Source organism: Pleurodeles waltl, chromosome 8 (assembly GCF_031143425.1).
Source record: "Pleurodeles waltl isolate 20211129_DDA chromosome 8, aPleWal1.hap1.20221129, whole genome shotgun sequence".
NCBI classification, from domain to species: Eukaryota; Metazoa; Chordata; class Amphibia; order Caudata; family Salamandridae; genus Pleurodeles; species Pleurodeles waltl.
In genome coordinates this window covers 182,367,196-182,392,204 of record NC_090447.1, presented here as the reverse complement: position 1 = coordinate 182,392,204, position 25,009 = coordinate 182,367,196, and the positions used below count along the sequence as shown (strand labels likewise).

General features: G+C 42.6%; 1 protein-coding gene across 2 annotated transcripts in view; it reads right to left on the bottom strand.

The window, feature by feature from the left end:
• The window catches only part of EVA1C (eva-1 homolog C), a 350,955-nt gene that overhangs the window by 49,706 nt on the left and 276,240 nt on the right, over window positions 1-25,009 (bottom strand). For both annotated transcript variants that reach the window (XM_069204028.1, XM_069204030.1), the window contains exons 4-5: window positions 19,993-20,145; window positions 13,540-13,683 (exon numbers count right to left, since the gene is read on the bottom strand). In XM_069204028.1, the coding sequence (XP_069060129.1) occupies window positions 13,540-13,683; window positions 19,993-20,145 (297 nt within the window). The remainder of the gene's footprint in view (window positions 1-13,539; window positions 13,684-19,992; window positions 20,146-25,009) is intronic.

The following is a 25,009-nucleotide window of genomic DNA, read 5'->3' as shown; positions in this document are numbered from 1 at the left end:
TCCAATACCACGACTGACGCCATCAAAGACAAAAGTGTACACATGGGCAGCATTGACTCCTTTGAAAAGTAAAGTTTAATTAGTAACGAATATGAAGCACCAGATGATAAGACTGCAAGCGTCCATTCAAGTTCTTCAGGGTACAGCGTTAAGTGCCTTTCTACTTAAGTTTCAGCACAGTTGCTGACATGGAACTGATATTAGTGAACTACAACATGAATTCTCATCATGAAATAGGAAGTCAGTTCCCTTCATTTTTTCATGGGCTAGGAAAACTTAAAACTAGGAAAGTACAATTGCATATCAGTGATGATGCTCCTCCTGTTGCTCAAAGACACAGACAAATTGCATTTAATTTACAAGCAGCTGTTGAAAAGGAACTTGAATCACTGCTTAAACATGATATCATTGAGCGGTCTACTGGTCAAACACCATGGGTTTCTCCCATAGTGGTAGTAACCAAAAAGTACAGTGAAGAAGGTGTACACATTTGAGTGGATATGCGTCAAGTGGACAAGGTGATTGAAAGAGAAAAACATACTGGTTTGCACACTGCTGACATAATAACACAATTGAATGGTGCGAAAGTCTTCTCTCAGCTTTATTTCAGTAAATGATATCATCAGTTAGAATTCAAAAGGAGTTGCAGGTACATTAAAACCTTTTCTACACATGTTCCAATACAAGAACTACGTTTTGGTGTGCCAGATCAGATAAGAATAAACTTTATTTGGTTGCCAAATCAGCCATAAAAGGTACACAAGATTATCAATAAAAGCAATAAATGCAAGCACTGTTTACATAGTTACTTAGGTACGAGTTCAATTGACTTTATAAAAATCTCATAGGATAGTACATTAGTAATAATAATCCATATATGTACACGTGTTGGAACGATGAGATAAAAGCAAGCGCTGCTTACATAGTTTCTTGGGTACAATTTCAATTTACTATGTAAAAATCACATAACATACAATAGTAATACAATTCATATATATTTAGGTGTCAAAACAGGGAGATAAAAGGCAATTATTCAGGATACATAGAGCTACACAATCGTACTGCAGCTCACAAAAAAGAGATAATATGAACACAGGTCTCATCATTAGATAATTGTTGCAGAAAGTCAAAAGCTTGAATACACTGCCAACAATTTCTGAACCTTATATGAGTTAGTAAAAACATTTTAGTGAATCTTTTGTAAACACCACAAAAAAAGTAAAATGTATCATTGATTGCCCAGACCTATCATTGCAGGGGCACTAGTTGGATTCAAGATTTCTCTGGACACCCAATGGGAAGCAAAGTAGATATTTAATTGTATCTTCCCTGAAACGAAAAAGTAAACAGCCTTCCCAGAGCCCACAGGTGTTAAATAGATAATTGGTTGGGCAGCTGTCGGTGCTCAAGTACAAATAAGCTGCTATAGTGGGCTTTAACATTTCCAAATTTAGCCTGTTGGGTCTCACCTGGGCTTGTAATAACCCCTGCCCGTACTTTCTATTTAGGTTACCACTCATGTCTGGCTTAAGAGAGGCATGGAATAATCCTGTCTCTTTAAAGGATTTCTTTTCGTAGCCTATCCGTGGAATAGAGCCTTTATCACAGGCCAGACAATCACTAAAAATATCTCTTGAGAGAGATGCCTTGTCACTTTTCAAGATGAATAACCATAGCAACGGTGGGCGTGTTCTAATTCAGCTCCCTATGACAGATAAAATGGGAGGAAGATAGAAGGACAGACAGAATTTTCCTACAAAAGTGGTTTTCCTCGACCAGTATTGCTGAACGATTTGCAGTACCCAAAATCTCTGCCCCATAGGCTGTCACAGGGACACATTGAGTTGTATATATCTGTAACAAGGGGGAAAGTGCCCTTCTCCTTGGTGGAGATGGGAGACTGAGGAGTGAACCAACTGTCCTAGTTAGTTTGTCCTGCAATGAGTAATGTTAGGTACCTATGAGCCTGCTCCATCAAAAACGACACCCAAATAGGAGAAAGTGTTGAGTCTTAACAAATGGTTTGTGCCAACTCGAATGCCAAGTGAGGCTTAGACTGCATGCCATGAAAACTGATTTAGAGAAATTAGGCCCTCATTACGAGTTTGGGGGTCAGTGGACCGCCGTGGTGGAGATGGCGTCGCACCGCCGCAGATATTACGAGTACTGGGAAGGCACCTGCAGATGCAGAACACAGTCAAGTTGCCGTCCGGACTGCCATTGTGGATGGACTGCTGTTGCCGGTGGAAGGCCTCTTCAGGCTGAAGGTCAGACAGTTTCCACCCACTGTATTATGAGGTTGCACACCGCCAGGACTTCCGGGGCGGTGTAACCGCTGCGAAAACCATGGCGGAAACGAACAACATAAAAAAAAGCACCCACCTTCTGGAACACAGGCACATCCTTAGGCGCCATGGCACGCAAATTGCAAGTCTTTCCAATGCTCCTGCTGGCCATTGACATCCAGGACCAGCAACGCTGACATAGACACCAGCCGTAAGTACCCCAGCCTACCACACACTGGAGGTAAGGACATAGTACCCACACACACGCACAAACGCACAGTCACCACACATACATGCACAAGGAAAGGCAGGACAAGCTATGTAGCACTGACACCAACATTGGAGCTGTAGATAAATATAATATGAAATATAAAATAAGTAAATAAAACAACTATTTACTAAATGCCACACGGGCCAGCGCATGAATGTCCAGATCTCCCAGGCACACTGGGCGTATGAGGAGCGCCCAACTTGAATCCTGACTGCAATGTGCGGACCTCCACAGGGCAGGGGCATCAATGGGACATGTAGGCGCCTCAGGGTTGGGGAGGTGAGGGGGTGATCAGGGTTTGTAGGGGGGGTTCCTACTCTTTTTTTCGGCTTCCCCTCCTTACTGTCCTGCTTTCGGGGGGATGCCTTAGCCTTGCCCCTCTTTCCTGCCTTCTTTTATGGGATGGTGGTGGAGGCCACAACATCAGGGGACCCAGATGGAGTGCTACCAGGGCTGGAGGTGTGAGGGGCAGGTGTGCCTGTTGTGGCAGCACTGCAGACTGCTGTCTGCGGGGCATGGCGCAGTCCAGAGGAGGTCAGGAAGGTCAAAGGCAGGGGTCTGGCAAGGGTAGCAGGGCCTTTGGGAGGAACAGGGACTGGACTAGGGGGTGGGAAGAGGGAAATCTCATGGAGGAATGAGGGGGAATGGGTAGGTCATGGGTAAGACGTTTGGGAGTGGAGGGAAAGGGGATGGTTGAAAGTTGTGTATGTGGATGTGGTTTGGATGCTGGTGCGTGGGTGTATGATATGTGTGTGCTGGGTGTGTGTTAGGTGGATGAGTGTGGGCATATAGGTGTAACATACAGGGAGTGCAGAATTATTAGGCAAATGAGTATTTTGACCAGATCATCCTCTTTATGCATGTTGTCTTACTCCAAGCTGTATAGGCTCGAAAGCCTACTACCAATTAAGCATATTAGGTGATGTGCATCTCTGTAATGAGAAGGGGTGTGGTCTAATGACATCAACACCCTATATCAGGTGTGCATAATTATTAGGCAACTTCCTTTCCTTTGGCAAAATGGGTCAAAAGAAGGACTTGACAGGCTCAGAAAAGTCAAAAATAGTGAGATATCTTGCAGAGGGATGCAGCACTCTTAAAATTGCAAAGATTCTGAAGCGTGATCATCGAACAATCAAGCGTTTCATTCAAAATAGTCAACAGGGTCGCAAGAAGCGTGTGGAAAAACCAAGGCGCAAAATAACTGCCCATGAACTGAGAAAAGTCAAGCGTGCAGCTGCCACGATGCCACAATGCCACTTGCCACCAGTTTGGCCACATTTCAGAGCTGCAACATCACTGGAGTGCCCAAAAGCACAAGGTGTGCAATACTCAGAGACATGGCCAAGGTAAGAAAGGCTGAAAGACGACCACCACTGAACAAGACACACAAGCTGAAACGTCAAGACTGGGCCAAGAAATATCTCAAGACTGATTTTTCTAAGGTTTTATGGACTGATGAAATGAGAGTGAGTCTTGATGGGCCAGATGGATGGGCCCGTGGCTGGATTGGTAAAGGGCAGAGAGCTCCAGTCCGACTCAGACGCCAGCAAGGTGGAGGTAGAGTACTGGTTTGGGCTGGTATCATCAAAGATGAGCTTGTGGGGCCTTTTCGGGTTGAGGATGGAGTCAAGCTCAACTCCCAGTCCTACTGCCAGTTCCTGGAAGACACCTTCTTCAAGCAGTGGTACAGGAAGAAGTCTGCATCCTTCAAGAAAAACATGATTTTCATGCAGGACAATGCTCCATCACACGCGTCCAAGTACTCCACAGCGTGGCTGGCAAGAAAGGGTATAAAAGAAGGAAATCTAATGACATGGCCTCCTTGTTCACCTGATCTGAACCCCATTGAGAACCTGTGGTCCATCATCAAATGTGAGATTTACAAGGAGGGAAAACAGTACACCTCTCTGAACAGTGTCTGGGAGGCTGTGGTTGCTGCTGCACGCAATGTTGATGGTGAACAGATCAAAACACTGACAGAATCCATGGATGGCAGGCTTTTGAGTGTCCTTGCAAAGAAAGGTGGCTATATTGGTCACTGATTTGTTTTTGTTTTGTTTTTGAATGTCAGAAATTTATATTTGTGAATGTTGAGATGTTATATTGGTTTCACTGGTAATGATAAATAATTGAAATGGGTATATATTTTTTTTTGTTAAGTTGCCTAATAATTATGCACAGTGATAGTCACCTGCACACACAGATATCCCCCTAACATAGCTAAAACTAAAAACAAACTAAAAACTACTTCCAAAAATATTCAGTTTTGATATTAATGAGTTTTTTGGGTTCATTGAGAACATGGTTGTTGTTCAATAATAAAATTAATCCTCAAAAATACAACTTGCATAATAATTCTGCACTCCCTGTATACATTTTGGAGGCATCACATAAGATTCTACCGTTAAGGAAAGTCACATCTTTTTAAAAGACACCTTTGGCCCATTGGTATTCTGATGGTCCTAGAGAAGCTAAAAACGTACGTACAATTAAAGATGTCACCCGGCTAGCTGAGCCTTTTATAGTCAAGCCATTAAGAATTATAGAAGACTAGTGAAACAAGTTTTAGCAGAATTCTAAGATTCACGCATTACATTAAGTACTAATACTACAAGCGAAGTATGCAAAATTGTTAAGGAGTTAACTCATCCTACATCAAGCAAAATCACCATCATCCCTTCAGCAGATTTATGTGAATATATTTCATTTTTTGCAACTAAATTCATTTGCATCAGTTTTGAGTCACATTCATCGTCGCATCTTCCGCCATGCTCCACACATCCATTTGCATATGGCAATGAGTGAAACATATCGACAAGACTAATGGAGCGCATGGTATGCGTTGCAAACCATAAGTTGTGAATTTAAGTGATTTGCACATATAAGTCAGACCATAACTCGGTTTCTAACAGTTTTTTAGTGGAAATATATATATGGGGCTCATGAAATGCAAAGGTGGGGCACAATGTCCCTCCCCTACCTCAACAATGATAATATATGGCATAATATACTCTGCACATCTGCGTATGGGCTATATGGCATGCCATTTTTTTCACGTTTATTTGTTTTAAGCAAAAGATGTTTAACCAAAACCAGGATGCAAAGGATTAAGCTGCATACAGTACAGACTTGACCATTTAAGTAGAAATTGCACACCGCCCTATTAATGCAATTTAGGGGAATATTCACCCCACTTACTACTATGGCCCCGTAGGTGGTTAGTGTTGTGTATAGGCAGTGCTTGGAATGGAAAAAATAAAGTGCAGGTACTCAGTGCCAGAGTACCCGCTTGTTTCCGAGAAGTGCCGGTACTCTCCAATTAAAAGTATTACATTTTTCTTGAGATATGCCGGTACTCTCCCTATCTAAATAAAAAAAGTGCTGGTACTCAGTACCGGACAGTACCGGACATTTAAAGCACTGAGAAAATGCAATAAACGTTAATCTTTTGGGGAGCTTGAATCATATTGATATACTGTGTGGCAAGGTGGCTAGCGCTTCCAATTGTGAAACCTGGGGGTTCAGGTTTGAAACCCAGCCTCCACATTGTGTGATTCTAGGCACATCACTTAATCTCCCGGTACCTAAATATGTAGAATGTAATGTGTGAATTATATTTTTGTGATCCGTAATTGATATACACTCTTCCCCCAAATCATTTTCAGCACTCCATTTCTTCCTAGTTAGGTTTGTACGATATAAACACCAAAGCATGCATTTATTTGTTGAACCAACCGAGTTTGAGGATTCAAGTCACTGTGCTTTAGATTTCAAGATGTTCCAATGTGCCTGATGAGGAGAGCATCTGCCTTATGCTGAACCATTACCAAAAGTTATTTAATTTAGGGGCTGTCTCAGAGAAACAGAACTCTGTTATTGTTTCCTGAGCATCCAGACTCAATGAAATGTGAGTTTAGTTGTGCATCAGTCCTTGTTGTAGCTTATTTACATCACAGAACATACTGTATTACAAGTACACAAACCCTAGATGCACATAGATGATACGCAGATCATATTCACCATCTCGTGATGTCAGAATACTTGTACATCAAACTGACACCATGAAAAACCAAGCAATTTCCTGGCAATCACTTAGTGATGAATTTCCTACCATTCTCTGAAGCTCAATTCTCAAGAAAACCGAGGTCCTGCTTAGCTTAGCCCCTCATTACTGAGCAATGAAACAAGAGATTCTAGCCCTATCAGTGGGCCCTTGTTCTAGTCCTGTTAATGCTGTAAGCAGTTTAGGGATCCACCTTCACTCTTCACTGCTATTGGAACTTCAGGTGGCAAAGTCAGCAAACAATTGAGTCCTTCGGCTCAAATTTCTAATTCTCCCTTTTCTGGAAGCTCACTTCCATATATCGATTGTTAATGTACTGATCCAGTCAAGACTAGACTATGATAATTTAGTGTACTTGGCTTCATCTAACATACATATCTAGCATCTTCAACTTGTGCAAAACGCAGAAGCTCATCTTTGGGGTGGTACGCCAGGTGGAGCCATGTTAAGATCCATTCACTGGCTAGCTGTATGGCACAAACTCATTCCTTCTCTCTGTCTCGAGATCAAAAACAGCCTCCTGTGGTGACAAAGGTACCTGCTGCAAAGCTTTGGAACGCACTACCTCTATCCCTTAGATCTGGAACCTTAACACAACAATTGATAGCCTGACTTTTTAATCAATAAATGTCTATAACCACATGTTGTTACTAGGTTGTGTTAGTTCCATAGTGTCAAGAAGCTAATGAGTGCCAGTGCTTCACAAATACCCCATACATGACATGACATGTTACTAGGTTGTAATAGTCCTATAGTGTCAAGAGGCTAACGCATACCAGTACTTCACATATACCCCATACATGCAAGACATGACCTAACATAACTTAGCATACCACAACATGATTCAAAGCACCCCTCTGTACGTAACACTTGGCCACTCTCTAGTGAACTTGTTAAGGCATGTCCTTCACCATGAACCCTCACATGTATGATATCATCACACTCCTGGTGTCTTGCTCAGCCTCAGCATGTGGTCAGTGATGGGTCAATACTGCATACCTGGCACATGCAAGGAACATGTGTATCACATCATAAAAATCAAATTTTCAACATTTTACAAATTCCTAATTACAACACTTGTGGTCAGATAAAGCCCTGCTCCCTCCCCAATGAAGTCAACACATTACACAGATCTTCAGTCCCAGCTGTTTGCATATTGATGAGTTTCTAAGGTAAGGCTACATGTCGTGGGCCATGGCCCCACTAAGCAAGGGTTTCAGTTTCAAAACATCCCTTCATGGAGCTTTAATAACACTGACTTGGAGACTTTGACTTGTGCTTTTTTATTTAACTTATTTGACTTTGCATCAGCAAATCGCTCAGCACGGAAGGGAGAATAGCATTATTGAAACTTGCATTAAATTCACAGCAGGAACACTTTTAAATATGTACAAGTCCATAATCATACAGTAACATAAGGTGAAAACCCTCAACAAATTACACTTTATGGCATGCTCAAAACTGTTCGTAGGTCTACAGAGAGATGCATTACAACATTCTGGAATCCTTGGTGCAATTGTGTGTACACAATAGCTGATCAAGTAATATATGCATTTCTGGGGAAGTCATATTTATTCCTCCCTGACGCAGCCATGCTTGTAGATCTGCTAAAACTGTCAAGACAGAAAAAATGATTCTAAAATGTAGGCTATGAGTTAACATTGTACGCACGACCACAAAACATTTTAAAAATTGGTACCCTTGAATCGCGATATGCACACATCTACTCAAGAAGTAACATCACTTGTTAAAATACTACAACTCTGCAGTCTGTGTTTAGGATCTGTGACAGGTATGCATATATGTTTATGCATGTCCAGCAGATTTACCCAAACCATACCCCTGGAGGCACAAAACGCAAAGACCCAAACTGAAATAGAGTCCATATACAAGCCCATTTCAGCTTTGCAATTCAACTGTATTTTTTGTAGATCAGTTAAAGTACAAACACTGGACAAGCCTGTTGTATGGCTGCACGTTAAACCAACAGGACCCAACAGTCCTAGAATGTATGTCCTTATGAGCCAGTGAATTACAGGATGCGTCCTTTCTCATCCTCCTTAAGGTCTATGCCCTGGAATTCTGTGCCCCGTGAGACTCCTTAACCCTAAACAAAGTCCTGTCCCGTTGAAGGAGATTGGTGAGGAGTTAACAGATGGACGCTCCTCCCAGCAACCTAGACCAGCATAAGTCTCGTATTGCAAAACCTGCAGCAATTGAGCTCTCAGGCGAGGCACTTGTAAGCTAACACATGTACTTGACTCTGTGTCATAACGACTCTCAACCAGACCCATTGTCCTTCTTCTAGAGATTTTCACAGATATATAGTTACATTACTTGCCATACCTACCACTGCTCAACCCCCTGATGTACTAAATAAATAATCTCACTTTTCACCTAAGGGCTACACTTCCCTTAAGGGTCTAATGCAGGGGATAGCTGGGAAAGGCAATCTAAGATGCTTGTTCAAATGTTCAACTGTTTAACAAGAATAGCTGGGATATGTTTTATTCCATACTGGGATGCAGTTCTTCATAACCAGAAGGTGTTTGTAGGTTTGCCTTGGACCTAGCCAGGTGCTTGAAGAGTTGCCTTGGAACTATATATTTACAGACTGTTACTGGATTGTGCACCCATTCACACCATGATGAGACATCAATTATACAAAGGGCAATATTCCACATAGCGCACCAGTGTATATAATATAAATAAAGAGACAATATGTTAAACTGAAAAATTTGAAACGTCCCGTAAATGTGAAAGAATTTAAATTTTGAAGCTAAAAATTAAATTGTTGTTCTCAGATTGATTAGTGATAGCAGTGCAAATGCATCAAATAAAATATAGGATGGACGATGGGTGGCCTCAGTTGAATTTAGTAAAGTTCCAACCTTTTCATTAAAATGTTTTTTTTATTTAGATTTTTTTTTATATTCGTTTGTGAATTACATAACATATTAAATCATTTGTGTATGTGTTTGAAGAATATTTTTCTTTATTTGTATGTATTATTTACGGATTTCACTAATGACTCAGTGCAGTAGAGCATTTCTTTGTTTTAGGCAGAATCAGTGTTGATCACTGGCCACATAGTTAAGTTAAAACGTAAGAGATTTATTTCTCAAGGGATTGTTTAATTACTATCTATCTGTACATTCTAACAACTTCAGAAGGAATTCAAGTATGTACTTGAACAAAGTCACATCACTTTCCAGCATCACATGACTGTAGCAGATTTTAACTATGGCTGAGTTATTCTGCCACTAGATACACAGCTGGCACGGGTGACGTCAGTCACATGAGGTTATAGCTGTAGTGAGAGAAACTGTCAACCTCCCATCCTCAATCAACACACAAAGTCATAAAGGATCTGTCAGGAACTGGAATTAGAAGGAGACGTTCAAGGCGAAAACTTCTATCCACTTTCTTTGTTGGGTATTGTCCAGGCAGGGATTGCATATACAGGAATCAAAAATTATGTAGTGCATATGTGTAGTACTGCACATCAATGGAAGTGCGCATGCACTCAAATCAGATCTGTTATTCATTAATTGCAAAGGATAATGCATTTAGACCATAACAGCAGCCCAGCGAGATGTATGCCACACTGCCTGTGGGATGGAATGCCTGGACAGTCAGGCAGACTAAGGGGGTCATTCTGACCCTGGCGGCCGGTGACCGCCAGGGTCACCGACCACGGGAGCACCGCCGACAGGCTGGCGGTGCTCCCTCGAGCATTCTGACCGCGGCGGTTCAGCCGCGGTCAGAAGCAGAAAGTCGGCGGTCTCCCGCCGACTTTCCGCAGCTCGGGGGAATCCTCCATGGCAGCGGAGCACGCTCCGCCGCCATGGGGATTCAGACACCCCCTACCGCCATCCTGTTCATGGCGGGAAACCCGCCATGAACAGGATGGCAGTAGGGGGTGCCGCGGGGCCCCTGGGGGCCCGCAAAGTATTTCAGTGTCTGCTATGCAGACACTGAAATACGCGACGGGTGCCACTGCACCCGTCGCACCTTCCCACTACGCCGGCTCAATTCTGAGCCGGCGTCCTCGTGGGAAGGTTGATTTGCCCTGGGCTGGCGGGCAGCCTTTTGGCGGCCGCCCGCCAGCCCAGGGCAAATCTCAGAATCCCCGCAGCGGTCTTTCGACCGCGATGCGGTGTTCTGACGGGGTTACTTTGGCGGGCGGCCTCCGCCGCCCGCCAAAGTAAGAATGAGCCCCTAAATCCTCAATCCTTCAGTTCATTTATGCTACTAAAAATAAAGGATGTCACAAAACGCACTCTCAGAACTGTGCATATTGCATGTAGGTGACTAGCAAAAACACCCACCAGAACACTGATTAATAATGATTCAATAACAAGTGTAACGTTGATCAGTAGGCTTCGAAGAATTCCTATCATCTGTGTCAAGTGTGCTTTAGGTCCTAGTTTCAAACATTCTTTTGAAACTAGTACCAGTTGTTTTAATAGTTACATCATACCTTCTATGTTCAAAGGAGTTTGAGGACAGGTTATCACACGAAACCTACGACCAAATAACAGAAACAGCTTTGTTAGGACTCCTTGAACAAGTAAACCATTGTTCTTGCAAAGGCAAGTGTTCAGTAATTTAGGGACCATATGCTTAGGTTAAAGCAAACTGAAATTTAGCTGGGTAAGTGCACCTCCAGGTACCAAAACAGTAGTTTCTAAGAGTGGAGCTTGGCACATGTACACTAACATAGCAAATAGCACTGATCATTCACTGCAATTGACAACATCCACTGAAAAGACTTGATACTTGAAGATAACAAAAATACACATCATAAATATATTTCTAAGCAAAACTCCTTCATGTCCAATCTTTCTGTCCTCTATAAAAATCAACATAACGTTTTTATCTCCAGCCTGGCATCTTAAAGCAAGGAGATGAGGCCATTTTATTCATTGCTTGGTGTTCTTTATAAAAAAAAAAGCAGCTCCACAAGGTCTAATCACCCTATCAAAATTAGTGTTAGTCTAAATATTACATCAACATGTTTTGCTTCCTCGCTTTTAAATGTGCAGTGGGCCTTCTTCGAAACCTGGCTGGGAGCAAATCAACAGTGTTCTAGGCTGAACATTACAGCTGCCACTTTGTGGCATTTGTCCAGAAAAGAAATTGCTAATGTAAAATTAAGCACTGCTGATTTCTCTCCCTGTTGAGTTGTACCCTCTCAAACCTACAGTGAGCATGGTGGAAGCAGTCTACCTGCATTCATCTTCGCTATTTTTAATGCATAGGTTAAACTAAGAGCCAGGGATATACTTCACTATAATTGAGATGCACCCCTTGTTTTGACCACATCCCAAACTGAAATATAAAACAAGGTTATTTGGATGTAAGTTGAGTGCCAGGTGGAAAATGTCATTGTGCACCCATATTTCATCCTTGGAACTGATGTAGATGTCATTGGTGTTTTTCTTGAGACCTTTCCTACTAGTTCATTTGACAATATTTTGCACTAGATCAGATTATTGTTTGTTTTTACTGTTATATTTGTGCTGTGTGTGAATTTATTCCAAGAGGAGAACGAATCTTGTTCACTTGATCAGGTCATTTTGAGTGCCCTTTTATATACAACCGTTCTTGGTCAGCAAAAGCCCTGAGATCTTTGTTAACTCATCCTGAGTGTGAGTGGTAGCATTTCGACGTATAAAGTTTGGACTAGGGCTGCCTTGTGATTAATGGTTCATCCAAATCCAGGTGTCCTCCTTAATCATGTTCCTACAAGTCTGTTGGAATACAGACTAAGGTGGTCAGGAAGAGTATGTTTGGTTCCCCTGACTCGTGGTGTAGATATCATGTTACACATATAGCCATTTACCTGGAGTACTGCACAGTAAAGGTTCTGCTGTGAGGCAGAAGAGTACTGGGGTTTGGAGACTCTGGTGGCCTGGGGAACCATGAGGGGAACCCTTGGGAACCATGAGGGGTCATGCGTAGACAGATTCTATAACTGATCCTGTCTCCATGTGAACCAGCTATATTGGATTCTGAAAAAAGGTATATTGGATTCTGGAGAAAAAAAACATTGTGCTCTGCTGATACAATTCAGCATACGTTTCCTCTTCTGGGAATGAGAAGCTGTGGCACTATTTGAGGCAAGAGTTCCATTCATTCTGTGCCTCACAACATTACATGTTGAAGGCCCTACCTTGCTCTTGTGCCTTTCACAGACAGCCAACCTCTGCTGTGCACCTTCCTTGTGTTTTCCGTTGATCCCTCTTTTCATTCTCAATTGTTGGTGCTTGTGTATTTTTTAATTTGTGTCCCACTGAGATGCATTCTATCAGAGTCTCACCGCTGTCCTGGACCTAGTTAAATACATTCTCTGCTCGTTTCTTTGTCTCTTGACAGAACAAGAGTGCATATCCTGATGCACTCAAAGATGTTACATATCCCATGCCCAGCTTTCCTCATCCAGTGGCCAGCATCTAATTATCCTAAACACCTCTCTTGTTTTGTTCCCCTATTTCTCCAGAGTCCTTGATTCCCAGTGTCAGTTCTAGGCATAGGGGGTAGCTAGAGGCAAGAGATCAACAACAGGGCCTGTCTGCCCTTTTGGTTTGCTTGTTATCTGACAAAACCTTCTTGATTTCTTCAATCATGACCCTGATGACTTTCTGAATAAGTACCTGCAACATCTATTTTCCTTGATGCACACACTGGCTGTGAACCTTCAAATGTCAGATCTGATTACTTTCATTAGGTCTCTTAATGAACACTGTTTTACCACTAACCCTCGATCAGATTTTGTAAAATTACGAAATTGATGTTGCAAACCGTGAATGTTTAGGAATTTTATGCTAGTTCACTTACAATGTTTTTGTAGGATAAGAAAGTTAATAATTGCCTTCACTAGGATCAAAACTAGAATCAAGCACATTTCTTACCACAGGCATAGTTAACTGTAAGATATTTCTTCACTCCAGGAAGACATGGACTCCCAAAATGCTGGTCATTGACTGTGATCTTACACCTCTGCTTGCCGTAGCACTGCTTCGATAGTACTTCTAATGCAGAATGAGACCAGCAATCTAAAAGATAACAAAATCAATGTTAGATCCTTTGTGGAATCTAACAGGGAATTCTCCCTCCTCTAGTGGTCCACCATGGCAAGCAGTGAAGGTGAATCATGCAAAGAAATTCAAGATGACTCGCTTAAAGACATAAATTGGCAAAAGACCACTTCAGAGTGCTTAACTTAACAAAGAACAAAGTTAAGGTAAAACAAAAATACAACTGTGTGACATTCAACATTCTGGGTCGCATAACACTCAAACTACTCTGTGATAATACATTTATCCCTTAGCTGAATTTCTAGAGGTTTGTTACCCATAGATAATGCAGTAGGACGGGCTTTCTGTTAGGTTTCTACATGTACTTACTACCAACAATGGTGTTTGTCCTTCACAGGGACATCATCACAGGTCCACCACCAGCTACATGGGACACCTCTCCTTCAAACTTCACATCACAGCCAACTTCACACTGCACCCTAATATACAGTCTCCCCAATACCCATTGCCAACTTTGCCAATGGCATATCAGTCTTCATTGCCCCACTCTTTATCAACGCCAAAGCCTTAATTGACCTTGTAGACCTTAACTTGCACATCGAAAACCACACCAACCTTTATTCAACAGCCCTCATAGAGAATCTGGGCAAACTAGATCTCATTCAACACGTCTCCTGGCCCACTCACGCTGCTAAATACATCCTACAACCCCATCTTCACCTCCCTCAACAACTTCACACAATCGCAAGCCTCTGATCAGCTTCAACATCCCTGTCCCACACCACCACCACAGAACAACGTCCATCAAATTTGCAAGCCAAAACTGGAAAAGAATCACTGACGCAGACTGTATCTCCAGCCTCTCCTCACACCAACCCAAGCATGCAACAACCTGCTGGATGCCATAGAAAATATCAACTGTATCACTGATTGTGCTAACAAACTAGCTGCACTCAAATGGAATGCCTCTGTCATACAGTTTCCACTAAAATGTAGGACTACTTATAAGGGTGATAGAACTTCAGGACAAGGGGACTGAGTCCTTCTACACCTCAGTAACAACTACCCAATTCCTACCTAGCTCCCAGTGCCTCACCTGAACCCCAAACCTTCCTAGGGTAACAGAGGATTACAGCAACCTCAAACATAACATACTGACTCCCAAGAAACTCATGGAACAGATCTTACCTTTTTAGTTGTCTACTCATGCTTGCCCAGGGTAAACACAAGAAAGATACAAATAAAGGTTTTCAAACATTTATTGAAATAATTGTATTCTTGCATAGAAAGAATGAGCTGCGATAATGAGGCAGATGAAACAAAGCATTGTAACCAGAATAGCAGTCCAACCATGATGATCTTTGACCTACATGTTTCTACCTAACTCTATCTACAATCTGAGAGCATAGCGGGTGTACTCTCTGCCCGATCTAATAGTATAGCCTGAGAGCCCCATACCTGGAAAGGTGGACCAGGGTGCCGGCCTAGAGTGGAGTTGGCAATCCTTCTCTGCCAGATGAAAGATCAGCATCAACAAGGCTGCATGTTGGACACAGCATTCGTTCGAGAATAGTAATGGCTGGAGCGCTCCTCTGACCCCTGCCCCAGGTAAGTGCATTGTTTATATAATTAAAGCAAAACTGTATTAGGGGCACAGCTCTGATGCAATGATATGTCTAGATGTTAGAAGCTGTATATGAACGGGCAATCCAAGCACTAGGATCATTTGTGCTGCGTTCCTAGCCTTGAACAGAGTGTATGGATTACATGTCAAGAAAGGCTAACTAAAAACAGTCGGCATGTACAATGTATTCTTGGCATAATATTGTGCAAGCCTAAATATGTAAAATGTCACTGCTAAAAGTGATGTCAGATAAAACGTGTAAAATGTAAAATATAAAACTATGCCAAAATAGAGGGCCCAAGAATGACTAACAACGCCACGAAAAGATTCAGACTACAAGTTAGCTGATATACAGAAGAACCTAGACTGACCAAGTGTCACTGGAAATATTTATAACACAAACGGAGAACCACCCTAAATAGAATGGACAAAGAACACTTTTAAATCCACACTACGATGCTACTACCACCTGATCCAAAGCATCAAATGCTCAGCCACTGCAGAACACATCGCCCTCTGCTTGAACAAGAAGGAAATCTTAGCCATTGTCAAGGACGTCACTTCCCCCAGGTGTCACCAGAAACTTGACCCACCTAACAAGACCTTTGTGACAGATGCTTTGAATTCTTCAACAACAAAATCACCACCATTTACAGCAACCTTAATTCACAACCAGACATCATCACTCTAGCCGAGCAACTCCCAAACAAGACAAATGGACAAACACTAACAGCTTGGCCAGCCTTCACCACAGATGAAACCGCAACCACCATGAAATACACCCACTTAGGCCCCACATTAGCCCCTGCCCCACTATGCCTTCAACAAGGGACTCTGTCTGATCAGCTAAACTCTGATGTTGATACTCAATGCCTCCATCAACACAACCATTTTTCTGGACTCTTGGAAGCATGCCACACACTTCTTTTTAAGAAACCCTCTGCGAGCCCCTCCACAATCCATAATTATTGACCTATCTCCCTCCTGCCTTACCTAGTCAAGGTCCTTGGAAAGCTTGTCAACCAGCATCCCACTAAACACCTTAACAATCACCATCTCTGTGATACAAAACAATCAGGATTCATGACAAACCACAGCACTGAAACAGCTGTCATCACTGCTACCAACAGCATCAGCATGATCCTGGACAGAGGGGACCCTGCACCACAATTCCTGTTAGACCTCTTGACAGCCTTCACCACTGTTTCTCACCCCATCCTCATCAGACACCTTTGCAAGTTCGTGATCCAATGCTCCAGTCTACGAGGGCTCTGTTCTTTTCTTATGGGACGAACTTAAGCGATCAGATCCCTCATTACTCCTCGAAGGCACACAACCTCATCTGCAGAGTTCCCTAAGGCTCTTTCCTTGCCCCCATGCTATTCAAACATAGGATTCCACTCATTAACGTTGTCCGTAATCACAGAATCAACATTCTCTCCTACGCTGATGACACTCAGCTGATACTCTCGCTCTCTGATAAATCCCCAAACACAAGAAAAAATTTCACATCCTGTATAAAAGAAATTGCAAAGTGGATGAAATCTGACTGTCTTACACTAACAAGACAGAAGTGATAATCTTTGCCCACAACACCTCACCATGACTCCACCTGGTGACCAGCTGAACTTGGACCGACACCTACATCTAACACGCATGCCAGGAACCTTGGAATCATCATTGATAACAAACTGAACATGACCCCTCAAGTCAATGGAGTCACAGCCTCTTGCTATCACACCCTGAATCTAGTGAGGAAGATTTTCAAGGGGCTTCCCAACCACACCAGGAAAACCATCAACCATGCTCTTGTCACCAGCAAACGGGATTACGGGAACACAATATATGCAGGAAACAATAAACAGCTAACCAGCAGACTACAAATTGTCTAAAGCTCAGCGGCTAGACTTATAGTCTACCTCCCATGCGGTGCCCATATTACACCTTTCCTCAAGGAGCTCCACTCGCTCACTATAAACAAAATAGCACAGTTCACACTGCTTCCACACTCTGTTGAAAATCTCCATAACCTAGGCCCTGCTTACCTCAGCACCTTCCACCAGCCCACGTATACAGAAGAACAGATCACGGTCAGGCCTATTCATACACTGATCCTAAAAGATGGGGCGGCCTCTTCCTCACATTTCGAGTTCTGAAAGACTGGACTCTTCAACTAGCCAATCACAGCAGTCCTAGGATACGTACCTGTTCAGCACCTGTATACCAGGAGTGAACTCTACAAATCAACACAAGATAGCACAGTCCAGTTTACCAATGCATCTGGATGACTTCGGTCATCATAATGTGTTAAATATTGGCCCTGTTAAAACCAAACTAGGGAACTGCAAGTTATCAGTTCCTGAATGTCACAAAGGTGCACATGAAACCTTTGCTGAATCCTTCACTTTATTTTCTATTCATAACGCATGGCATATTCAAAGCTTCCAATAATTCATTTCTAGTTGTAAAGTGCCTCTATGGGCTTACTTCTTGGCACAATAAGAAATGAAACAGGAAATGAAAAAGACTACATTGTAGTAACAGAATTGTTTTAAATATTACAATAAATATAGCAAAATACACAAGTAAGTTCAGCCCTTATATGCTTTCTTAGGTTAAGGTTAGTGCCCCAGCGGACTTCATAAAAACAGCACATTATCTTTACAGTCATGAGGCCCCGAATTACTTAAAATGGGGTGCATTAGCGCTGCGGGAACATCCAAAGTGCTGCAGTGCATGAATGAGAGATAGCGCTATATTTAATAAGAATTGTGTACTGATGATGTCATCGGCCCCACTCGTACAAATAATGCAGTGCAAGGCAAGTTGGTGGTTCTTCCGTGACATCTGAGCTCCCTGTAGCTCAAGTTTCAACATGCACACAACTACCCAAAGGGAACTGTGCATAAATTACTAGAACACGTGGTCATTTCATGAGATATCCAGCTTCCCCGCTGTGTGTACCTGATTTTATTTGGCGATAGAATTACACACAAAGTCAGGAGGTGTCTTCAGTAGATCTCGATTTGCGTGGAATCCTAGTGGTCTGTCCGCAGTTCCTGGCCCATTACCCCCGGCCCCCCTCCTTTGCATAGAATATCGGAGGTTTCACACTATGCAAAATAGCATAAAATGGCTGTGTATGACTTGTGCTGTCATTTGCGTCACTTGGCGTCACAGGAGTACTCACTATACATAACAGAACATCTGTGCCTTAGTTTTCATTTACAAACAATTTTAATCTGGGACTTTTTATCATGTGATTTAATTGAAGTGAGCAAACAGTGCAAGTCGAGGGATACTTTAGAGCTGTTGTAAGCATCATCTATGCGGGTTATAGGGCAAAAACAGATCAACACAGCCTATTCGGCTTCTGGTGATTCTGAGGGTCTCATTGTGGGACGCCTGACAATTAGAAGGGAAAATCCCAGTTGGAGTTGATTCTATATCCTTCTGGGCCCCTGCAAAATGTAGACATTTTGGATGGCCTCTAAAGCTGGTTTTATTCCTACAATGTTGGCAAAGGTCTGGCCTCCATGTAGACATCCTAACTATAAACACAAATACGTAAAAAGTGGAGAGTTTTCAGTTCCCCTGACGTCCACAGACAGTGCAAGTATACTACCTATGGGAATTCACAAACATTCCCAATAGTATACATGGAAAGCTGCACCTGGTGCAAGTTTCCAGGCGAATTTTTGGGAAAGTCATGTGATGTGCCCAGGATTGTACAAAGTATACAATTCTGCCCAGAGGAAATGCAGTTCAATGTGCAATTGAAATTGTATTTACTTTTTCTTATGAGGTAAACAATTTCCTATACAGAAAGCCCTTCTCTTCCAAGTTTGGAGATTATCTGTTGCCCTTCCCACCTTGAAAGGGGAGTTGCTCCAGGCCTTTTCTAAAACAACTCTTCGACCGTTTCCACAGAGGGAAAAATCAAATAAATCATACTTTGTGAATGCCAATAATCTCAGAAGTTTGTGAGTGTACATAAACTTTCATGACAGATCATGCCTAAATCGCCCACTCTCAACCATTTCCGTGGGGTTGGTTGAACACTTTTATTTGAAAACAGCATGCTCGAAAACAGTTTTTTTCCTGTTTATATTACACTTTTGTTGAAACAATATTGTAACACCTTGCCTCTTGAAAAAAGGCAAATGTGCTTTTAATTTCACATTTTTTCATAACTTCTCTGGAACTGAGTTTTGTTATTCTATGATGTTTTGAAGTCGATTTTACAGCAAAGATAAGTGGCTAAAATCAAATATTCTGCTTTTTAGAAGATATTTTGGTTCATTGTTTTGTTTTGCCGTGGTTGCTCGACCCCTTGCCTTAAACTTCAGATGTTGACCACTTTAACTTCCACAAGCCTTACTTTGACTTTGGAACCTGGCCATCGAAGAGTCACTCTTACTCCGACTTGAACATTTTCTATTCTACCTTCGGTCGCTGCAGTGTTGGGCCTGAGTGCATCTTCACTCAACAGAGGCTCTAAGGGATGCCTTCGTTGAAGTAATGGTACTCAAAGTAATGGTTGGATGTAAAGGGCGGTGCATCCTGGTCTTATTTGGTTTTCAGCCACAAACTTTCTCATAAAAACCTTTTGATAAAATTGTTTTTCAATGACATTTAATTCAAAATATAGTTCTCAATCTATGTTTCTACAAAAGGGAGGTGTTCTCAGGATGGTACCTTACCGAACTGGGCAGCGCAGTCTGCGTTGGTCGAGCAGTTATTCCTCTCATATGCCAGTCGGCCATACACCGCGGAGTAAATGTTAAGGGAGCGCGACTCGATGCAGTGCAGTTTAAGCTCGTCGTTCTCACACACCGACCGGGTTTTGTATTCAGCTAAAAGAACAAAAAGCACAAACACAACTGCTGAAGCGAAATTAAGGAAAATGAACATTTCATATCCATTAAACAGGTACAACTAAACGAAGCTAAGTTCTGCAGTTCCTAAAAACAGACAGATATTTTAATCACAGAGGGTATCGTTTAAACCCTGGTGCATGAACGTCAATTCACCAAAAGGCCAGGGTAGTGGAAGAGCCATCACACGTCATTTGAACGTTACTTTTACTCCCCAGTGGCATAACGAAACTTGAGCCCCCCCTTGCAAAGTCCCTGGAGGGGGGCCCTCGCCCCTGGACCCAGTCAGGGGCCTGCCGACCGAGCACAGTGTAGTGTGCTGAGGGGGTCTCCTGTGGCTCGCCCAGCTCCCCCCCCCCCGCACCCTGCACCTGGCACTGGCATTGATGCAAATTCTGGACAGGGCTGTAAAAAATTCAGGACAAAGGGTCAAAATTCACGACAAAAATTCAGGACAAAGGGTCAAAATTCACGACAAAAATTCAAGAACAAACTTCAGTTTTACAGACACACAAGAGAGGCCATGCCTCACTATGTTGTCAGTGCATTTATTTACTCTTTTTCAACATAGCACTATTTATTCACAGTGGTCTTCTTGTGATTGCCTCCTGGTATGCTACATTCAGGAGTAAAATTGCGTCCTTGTTCAGTAGTAAATTAATGCCCTTCAGTACTGGGGCAAGGCCATCACCCCTACCCAAATCTACCCAATCTTTCTTGAAGAGAAAGTAACAGCAAATATTTTATTATGTTTCTCAACATTTTAAAACCCCATGCAAATTGTTTGAGAAACATTAAGGTAATTAACCTTAAGTAAATTTAAACAAATTGAACCAAAACATTTGGCTTACCTCAACCGCCTATCGACTTTCAACCAATTTTTTTTTAAAGAGGCAGGACAGATGGTGTGGGCGACAGTCTCACGCCTAATGTCAGGATGTGAGGTACCCACAACTTGTCTGTAGTCTCACAGCATTAGAGTGTATGTCTGGGACTCTACATTTATCTCATAAGTCTACTCTGCACTCTATGATACCGCATCGCTCTGCATTTTTTCACTCTCTGCCACTCTATTGTATGCCACTCCACTGCACTCTATGCTACACTACCCCATGCCACTCTATACCCCTGCACTCTGCGCCAATGCACTCTAATCAACTGCACTGTATGCCACTGCCCTCTACTCTGCACCACTGTACTCTACGCCACTGCTCTCCGTGTCACTTTACTCCACTCTACATCACTGCACTGACTCTACTTTGCAACATTGCACTATTCATCACTGTACTGTACACCAATCTACTTTGTACTACTGCACTCTATGCCACTGCACTCTCTGCTACTCTACTCTGCATCACTCCACTCTACGCAACTGCACTCTACAGCACTAATCTCTACTCGGCATTGTACCACTCTACACTCTCTGCCACACAAGACTATTCTGTACTCTATTCCACTGCACCACTCTACACTACTGCACTCCCTGGCACTCTACTGTATGCCACTCTACTCCACTGCACTCTATGCCACTCTACTCTGTCCCACGGCACTCCATGCCACTGCACTCTAAACCACTGCACTCTACGCTAATGCACTCTAAACAACTGCACTGTACCCTGCACCACTGGGCTCTACACCACTGCTCCTTTGCCACTCTACTCCACTCCACACCACTATGCCACTAACTTTTAGCCATGAACAGCAGCCACTCTGGTGTATAACATGACTAAAACACATTGGCAAAGCCAATAACTCTTGCGTAGACGAGACCTATTGGCTTTGCCAATGTTTGTTAGTACTATTAGGTACCGAGGCCCCTGAAAGAACTGTGAATGTGTAAGTCTTTATTTTAAACATGCATTCGACGCCTCGTCAGGGATAGTAAGCGCTATATAAATACAATTACATCATAATATAGGCTGCTACAAAATGTGCAAATACATTTTGGTTAAATAAAAAAAAAGAGCTTCTCAAATACAGATTTTAATAATATACAGTTTATACCTAGTACTAAAAATTTTTATAACACTCCATTAAAACCACGCACTCCACGGCTCACCTTGGAACACCAATGCACTACCCCTCTAAAAGAAAATATCTTTGCCATCAGAAAGCTTGAAGTGACTCCTTTGGTTAAAGTAGATGCAGGTTTTCAAGCCCCTTTACATTTGCAAATTTACCAGTTCCCCACATTTGCATTTCTTTAGGGAAGAAGACACTCTGGCAAGAAGGTCTGTTTCTTATCTGTCTGCCCCTCCCTCCCTCCGAACACAAGAGACTCCCTGCCTCTCAATCCAGCTGGGGAAACTGATCTGCCCGTAATTTTGTCCTACCGTGCATTGTCCTTTTGGTGAAAGGCTAAAATTATGGACAAATGCGCACGGACAACAGACTGCAGGGCGAAATTACGGGTAGTCCGTGAAATTTACGGACGGGTGGTCACCCTGACCTCGGGGGCTGCAGGGGCCTTTGTTACACCACTGTCACTACCACACACATACTCACACAATAACATATACACACACCCTCCATCACATAAGCACACTCTCAGCTGCACGCATGTGCACAAAATACAGTTAAAGGCATTTTTTACTTACCTCGGCTGCAAAGCAGGGTCATATATCAACTAATTGTGCTCCATTTTTGTTACACTAACAGTGAATAATATGGTATTATTATTATTGTAAGTGTGATAAAAATTGACAAAAAAACAAGGATATTGGAGCCCCAACCACTGTCCATAAGGGCGAGCTGCCCCTGTGCGTTTGACACTGATTTTGTCACCTCTGAGGCCATGGGTCGCAAATGCAGCCCCAGGTAACTCCCTAATGAGGTCCATGCCCTGGTGTGTAGCATGCCTACTCACAGATCAGCAGAGGTTATGGCTTCTGCGCTCCTCAGGGAGGCCACTGGCCTTTTTAAGAGTTCCTCGCCTGCCTGGAAGAAATCTCTCTGCCTACACTGCAATCACCAGTGAGCATTTGCCCTGAATGCAGCGTCTTTTACTGAGCAGGCTGCATGTTGTTTGGCCCAGAGGTTTCCCTATTCCAAATGGGAGTCAGGGAGCTGTTTGTTCGCAGGATAGCAGCACAGCTGACTTATGGTGGTGATCCCATAGCGCCAAACCCTAAATGGTCACAAAGTGTGTAAAGATTCTTCTAGGTGCACTTGTGACAACTTCATCTTGCTTGGCAGCGGAGAAATGCATTCAACATCTCCGTAGAAACCACAACACAAAACGTAGTGATGTTAGTTTACCAAAACAGAGTCAAATATTTTCAAATAATTTATGTTTTTTTCTGGACATCTGCTGCCACATTTGAATTTCGGGCTACAGTAGAGAAACACAGGACTTGCAGTACCAAGGAACAAACCAAGACACAAAATTGAAGGGCAATAACTAAAACCAATGGGGAACTGCCTTTACCACGCTGCTTTTACCACAAAATGCTTTTACCACAATGCCTTTACTACACAGGTAAGTATTTGGACCTTTCCAAGATGTACTCTACCACACAGGTAAGTATTTTTTTAAATAACATACTTTTTATGTTATTTTTTTTAAAAGGTGGTTTATGTGTGAGTAGCGGTGAGGGAGGTAAGGGTGATTTTAGGGTTTTGGGGAAGTTTAGGTAAAGGGAGGTGAAGGTAATTTTAGGATTTATGGGTGGATAGAGATAGATGGTAGTAAAGGTGATTTTAGGGTTCAGGTCTGGGTAGAGGTAAAGGGAGGTAGGGGACATTTTTGAGTTTAGGGAAGAGTAGAGGTAGAGGAAGGGAAACCGAGATTGGCCTAGGGAGGGGGGGCTGAACATTCACCCTTCCCCCCAAAAAATTTAAATATTTAGGCTGGGCCCCTGGGGTGTCCCCGGGGTTGAGATCAGCCTAGGGAGGGGAGGCACGCGGCCCCTCTCCCCAAAAGAAAAGAAAATATTCCGGCCTGGCCCCAGTGGATGGGGTCCCCGGAGCCAAGATCGACCTGGGGTAGGGGCTGAAGGTCGTGGGCAGTGCATGGTTAGGTGGTTCTAGGGGTTGGGTGGCTATAGGGATTGGCTGTTGGACCTGGCCACAGGCCAGGCCCTGCGACCAACTCCTGCTGTGCATGGCAAAGGCCATGCACAGCATGTGGTTGGGTGGGTATAGAGGTTAGCTACAGGGCCTGGCCACAGGCCAGGTCCTGTGGCTAACTGCCATTGCACATGGCCGAAGGTCATGCACGGTGGTGGTTAGATTAATGTTTAGTAATGAAAATTACTATACGTTAAAAAAAAACATAGAAATTCACAGAAAAAAACAAGGTTTACATGAACGTTATAGTTAGGAAATACATTTTTAGAAAACATTGAAATTCACTTAAAGAAATAAAGGTTACAGGGACGTTATAGTTAGGCTCACATTTTAAATGTACAAAATCTTAGAAATTGACTTGTTATAGTTAGAGTTATCTCAAGTAACTATAACTCATGCCCTGAGGTAACTATAACTCACGCCCTCGCCATGCACTGTTAATTACCCCAAAATTATGGCACTCATCACATCTTTGATAACATAATTCATACTATCAATGTAATATTTGCAGTAAAATATTTGATGAAAAAATTGTGCATGGCGGGAGTGAAAGTTATAGTCACCTTAGGGCACCAGTTATAGTTACTTGAGATAACTCTAAGTGTAACCATTGAATTTCTATGTTTTTTGACGTTTAAAATGTGAGCCTAGCTATAACAGCACCGTAACCTTTGTTTTTTTTTAAGTGAAATAAATATATATACAAGGCTAAAGGGATGTTACAGTTAGGTGAAAATATCTTTGAAAACATACAGTTTGAAACAAATAAAATCAC